We start from the raw sequence: 5,973 nt of genomic DNA, 5'->3' as shown, positions 1-5,973 counted from the left end.
ACACACACACACACATATATATATATATATATATATATATATATATATATATACACACACATACACAAACACACACACAGGCCCACATACACACATGCACTTATACACATGGATTCACACTCATGTACACACATGTGCATGTACACACACACACATCCATCTCCCATCAGTAACCTCTCACTCTCATAAAAACAACCAGAAGAATGACCTCTTTCTTCCAGCTCTAACATTCTTTGAAATTCTAATTCTTTTCTTCTTTGCAGTGAATAAGGAGGCACACCATGCGGAACTATGATATTGTGACCTCCTCCATAAAGTGGATGCAGGCTATTAACTCCATGCCTTCTGTGCCCAAGGTTCTAGCCATTAAATATTAAGAGTTTTGCCCCCCTCCTGTTCCACCAGTGTGTTTTAGTTAACTCTGTGCTTTCTGTTTTGCTTCTTCCTGTCTTCTGCCAATAGCATACAAAATAAAACAATATTAACTCCATGCCTTCTGTGCCCAAGGTTCTAGCCATTAAATATTAAGAGTTTTGCCCCCTCCCCTGTTCCACCAGTGTGTTTTAGTTAACTCTGTGCTTTCTGTTTTGCTTCTTCCTGTCTTCTGCCAATAGCATACAAAATAAAACAAGAAGTTCAGCAAACTTCTCTTACATATCTGGATCAGGTTTCTACTCACAAGTTCAAGAAAAGCTATTAAAAATTATTTAGCAAGAATACATCTTGATATGACTCAGTAGACAACCGAGCAAAATGGGCCAGATCTCACCCAGAGTTCAGAGTCATTTCTGTGAAGGAACTACAAATGTAAGAAAATGGAATGCAGTACCCATGTCAAAGACTTGTAGACTATATATTTTAAAAACTGTGAAATAAGCCTTAAGCAACTCAACTTAGGAGCTGTTTTATAAAACATGCGCCTCAGACATTTCTGCCCACAGAATGAAATACTACAACAATCGCTTGTGTTGCATAGGGAAAATGGGAAAGTAAAATCTTCCAGAGAGGAGATAATTTGTTATCTCTCTTTTTGTCTTAAAAGTCTGACTCATAGAGCTACAATATCATTATTGATTTTCCAGATACTTATTTTTTTCCTGAAGAAATCACCATTGTGCATATAGAATTGTCCTAGTGAGATGAGGATAGGAGATAAGAGGCTACAACATTGCATGGGTAGAGAACAAGGTTGTGCAGGATGTTGAGTTTATTAGAGGGGCGTCTCCTCACCACAGGCCACTCCATGCTGGTAGAAGGGAATAGCACGGGCTCTGTTTGGTCATCAGACACTCCGGCAGGTCAGTTCCTGCCTCTGCCTCCTACTAAGCTGTCTGGCACAGGGGAAGTTATTTAACCTTTCTTTCACACCAGCTTTTAATCTATAAAATGTGAGTAACAGTAATGAGTATTTCATGGAGTTTTTGTGAAGATTGAGTCAGTTTCTGCGAAGTACTGAGTGTTTTGCCTAAAATTCAGCAATTAAGTGAGGCTATTTATCAACTTTTTGAGGTGGGGACTATTACTCGGCACTGCCCATCTACTCCCTGGTGTTCCCATCCTCAGGTAAAGCCCCTGATAAATGGGGCAAGGCAGAGAAGTACAGATCTGCCACGTTGGCTCATGAAAGTCAGACTTCTTTCCCTTAAAAAGGTCTAGCTCATCGAGTCCCCTTGGGATGCCCTTCTTATTTACACAGCCCAGCCACTTTCCACAATGTGGTATGGCACTGAAATGTCATCTCTGGGGTAAGATGCTATACAGAATTAATTTATGTTCTCCAGTCACATTGCAGCTGTCAAATCCAGAGACAATTCAAAATAGAGGCATTATAGTCTCTCCTAATCTTCACAGCATAACTCTGCTCTTTAGGCTATTTTTTTCCTACATTTTCAGGGCCATGATACAACGGCAGCTGGGATAAACTGGTCCTTATACCTATTGGGTTCTTATCCAGAAGTCCAGAAAAAAGTGGACAATGAACTGGATGAAGTGTTTGGTATGTTGTATAGTCATTTATTTTTTCCAAATGAATTTTAATTTCTCTCAGATTGCCTCTGGTACGTAAATTTGGTCTTCTAAAAGCTCACAAGTTCTTTTACCATAGGTTCACATTTTTTATATCCTCTGCAATTTCTAGTTCATTACTGGTTGCACAAACACTTTTTAATGTCACAATTAGTAACACAATCATTATTACTAGAGCCTTTGTTCTGCTTCTAGTGTTTTCTGCATATTCCTCCTCACTGTTCCTTCTATCCCCAATATCAGTTCTAAAATTTTTGAGCAACTAATCTTTGGGTATTGAGTTGCAAGTATCGATTTCTTTGTTATTTTTTTTAATTGATGTAAATGTCACATAACATAAAAGTAACCATTTAAAAATGTATAATTCAGTAGCATTTACTACGTTCACAATTTTGTGCAACGGTCACCTCTACCTAATTCCAAAACATTTTTAGCACCCAAAAAGGAAGCCCTGTACTAGAAGCATACGTTCTCCATTTCCCCTTCCCCAACCCCTGGAACCACTAATTTACTTTCTGTCTCTATGGGTTTGTCTGTTCTGAGTGCTTCCTATAAATGGAATCGTACATAATGTGACCTTTTGTGTCTAGTTTGTTATACTTAGTGTATTGTCTCATTTTATTTTGAATATACATAGTATTAGAAATTCTACTTTGGCTATGGTTATTGAACATTTGGGGCTTTGACTCATGCATGCCTCTTTGATGTCTCCACTTCCAAGCCCAGATAGTCCTTTCAGTGTTGTCTTATATGCTTACTTTAATCAGGGAAGTATAAGCGTCCTGCTTCCTTAGAAGACCTGAAGAAACTCAAATATCTGGAGTGTGTTATTAAGGAGACCCTTCGCCTTTTTCCTTCTGTTCCTTTATTTGCCCGTACTCTTAATGAAGACTGTGAAGTGGGTAAGTGTTCTATAATTAGAATAGCAGGGAGAGTGAACTTTTTAAAATGTCTATCTTATTCCAGTCTGATGACATATTGATGACCTCTTGACAGCAGGTTACAGAGTTGTGAAAGGCACTGAAGCAGTCATCATTCCCTATGCATTGCATCGAGATCCAAAATACTTCCCCAATCCTGAGGAATTCCAGCCAGAACGATTCTTTCCAGAGAATGCACAAGGACGCCATCCATATGCGTATGTGCCCTTTTCTGCAGGACCCAGAAACTGTATAGGTTTGTATCCACCCAAATTGGTTTGATCTTTTAGGCCACATGATAGTGGGTTTCTCATAATAATTTCTTTGAGATGTGGTGTGACATTGCCTGTATGCAACAGCCTTAAAAAGACTGGTTTTCTTTTTTCCTCCACTTTACATTATAGTTTTAAAATGTGGCTGTCAGAAAGTGTATTAGTTTCCTAGGACTGCCAGCACAAAATACCATAAACTGAGGGCTTTATACAACGGAAATGTATTGTCTCACAGTTCTGGAGGCTGCAAGTCTGAGATCAAGGTGTCGGCAGGGTCGGTTTCTTCTGAGGCCTCTGTCCTTGGCTTGTAGATGGCCATCTTCTCCCTGTGTTTTCACTTAATCTTTCCTTTGTGTGTCTATATTCTAATCTTCTCTCCAATCAGATTGTATCAGGGCCCACTTTAATGACCCTCTTAACCTTAATTACCTCTTTAAAGAATCTACCTGCAAATACAGACACATTCTGAGGTACTGGGGGTCAGGACTTCAACATATGAATTTGGCAGGGGGTGGGGACACAATTCAGTGCGTAACATAAAGTATAATCAGTTTCATGGTGATTTCGGATTAAAGTAGAATATAATTTATTGTGGTAGAAAATTCATTTATATGATTAATTATGTTTAACCTAACTTTTGTGTTTCTTGCTTTTAACACTTGCATTTTGTGAAACCAAAACAGAGAATGTTTGTCGTATGGTCAGTTGAAATACTTAAACAAAGTGAATGCACACCACCGTGCGTTATATGATTAATTATGTTTAACCTAACTTTTGTGTTTCTTGCTTTTAACACTTGCATTTTGCGAAACCAAAACAGAGAATGTTTGTCGTATGGTCAGTTGAAATACTTAAACAAAGTGAATGCACACCACCGTGCATTACAAACACTTTTGACTTTAGTACAGTAGTCCCCCCTTGTCCTCGGGGATATGTTCCAAGACACCCAGTGGATGCCTGAAACCGAGGATAGTATTCAACCTTATAGATACTATGCACAAATTTCTTTCTCCTTCTTCACAATTTTGCAGATAGACTTGTTCTTACTATAGATTTTAGCAACCTCAGCCTATGGGTTTTTTTTTCTTTCCTTATTGAGAACTTTCACCTTTTCACTTACAGGATGCACTTTATGGCTTCTCTTTGGCATATCCAAATTGCCAGCATCACTACTTCTGTGCTTGGGGGCTATTAAATAAAATAAGGGTTCCTTGAATACAAACTCTGTGATACTGCCACAGTCGATCTGATAACTGAGATGGCTACTAAGTGACTAAGTGGCAGGGAGCATATACGGTGTGGATCCACTGGACAAAGGGACAATTCACATTCTGAGTGGAACAGAGCAAGAGATTCTCAAGCTTGAATGAGCCCAGGATTCTTCTGGGATACTGCTAAATCACAGATTCCCTGACCCACCCAGCTATTCAGAAACATGGGTGGGAGCAGGACAGGGTGCTCAAGAATCTTTGTTTTTAACAAGCATCTAAGTGATTGGTTCTCCTAGGGCCTACTGTGAAAATATAAAATTGCTTGCTTTTTGTAATCAGGCCTCTTATTTCTCACATTTGATGTATATCTGTAATAAAAGTGATGATATTTACATTAATTTAAAGGTCAAAAGTTTGCCATGATGGAAGAAAAGACCATTCTTTCCTGCATCCTGAGGCAGTTTTGGGTAGAATCCAACCAGAAGAGAGAAGAACTTGGTTTGTCAGGTCAGCTGATTCTTCGTCCATGTAATGGCATCTGGATCAAGCTGAAGAGGAGAAATGCAGAGGAAGCATGAGTATATTATTGGAATGTGTCCTTATCATGACAAAGGTCCTTCTTCCAGAGAAATGTGGCATTTGCAATTTATGGATCATGAGCTCAATACTCTTAATCCCTAGACCTAACTTTTTCTTGTCCCCTCTGATCTGAGAGTCAGATCTACCAAAGAGAGAGTTTTTGTATTTTTGTCACCACCACAGACATTACACATGGTCTTGGTCCAAAAAGTAGAGTAACTGAGTCAGTACCCAAATAAACATACAAAAAGTTTCTCAACAGAGAGATCCACAAGCCAATTCAATTCCAATAGGAACAAAAGATGTAATTTAATTGAAGTTCCAGAATTTTTTAAAGGTATTCTTGTTGACTTGGGAACATATATATATAATTTGAACAAGTTGATTAATTGAGGACTTTAACTTAAGGGGCTTAAGTTTTTTGAATTATATCAGTGACATCAGTTATGAGAAGGATAATTATTACAGTACTTTCCAGATTGTATCACCTAGAGCAGATCGTTTACAAGTTGACCCATGGGTTCTGTTTGTTTCCCTTTTGACTATACCTTTAGTTCATCTTTTGTAGAATCACGATCACCATTATAAATCATATATTATTGGAAGAGATTCTTCTTGGTAATTTCCAGACCCTCACAGTGCCTCGTACGGTTGATTTATGGCTTCTGGAGCTGAAAAGACCTTAGAACTTATCTATCTGTACTCCCTATGTTAGAAGTAAGGGAATGAAGTCAACAAGAAGGCAAGTTTCTGCCCAAAGTCATGCTGCTAGTTGGTGATAGGGCTGGAAATACATAGAAGTCTATGCTCTAAATCTCTCCACTCCCATTGTGATATACTGTTTACTACAATATGCTACTGCTTTGCAGAACTTAGGTCTATCACTAGATGTGTCATTAGAACACAGGTCTTCTTCCGCTGCTTTAGTCATATTTTTTCTGAAATTCTTCCATCTTTAAAGGAAAA

The 5,973-nt window shown here is 38.5% G+C and overlaps 1 protein-coding gene across 1 annotated transcript in view; it reads left to right on the top strand.

The window, feature by feature from the left end:
• LOC103606854 (cytochrome P450 4V2) overlaps window positions 1–5,327 on the top strand; it is a 19,723-nt gene extending 14,396 nt beyond the window's left edge. Inside the window, exons 9-12 of the mRNA XM_008591391.1 lie at window positions 1,894–1,996; window positions 2,793–2,927; window positions 3,022–3,201; window positions 4,834–5,327. Of these exons, the coding sequence (XP_008589613.1) occupies window positions 1,894–1,996; window positions 2,793–2,927; window positions 3,022–3,201; window positions 4,834–5,006 (591 nt within the window). The 3' untranslated portion in view covers window positions 5,007–5,327. The remainder of the gene's footprint in view (window positions 1–1,893; window positions 1,997–2,792; window positions 2,928–3,021; window positions 3,202–4,833) is intronic.
• Window positions 5,328–5,973: the final 646 nt, after the last annotated feature.

Source organism: Galeopterus variegatus, unplaced genomic scaffold, assembly GCF_000696425.1.
Source record: "Galeopterus variegatus unplaced genomic scaffold, G_variegatus-3.0.2 Scaffold6892, whole genome shotgun sequence".
Lineage (NCBI taxonomy): Eukaryota > Metazoa > Chordata > Mammalia > Dermoptera > Cynocephalidae > Galeopterus > Galeopterus variegatus.
The sequence above is the reverse complement of the archived record's forward strand: the minus strand, read 5'-3'. Positions and strand labels throughout refer to the sequence as shown.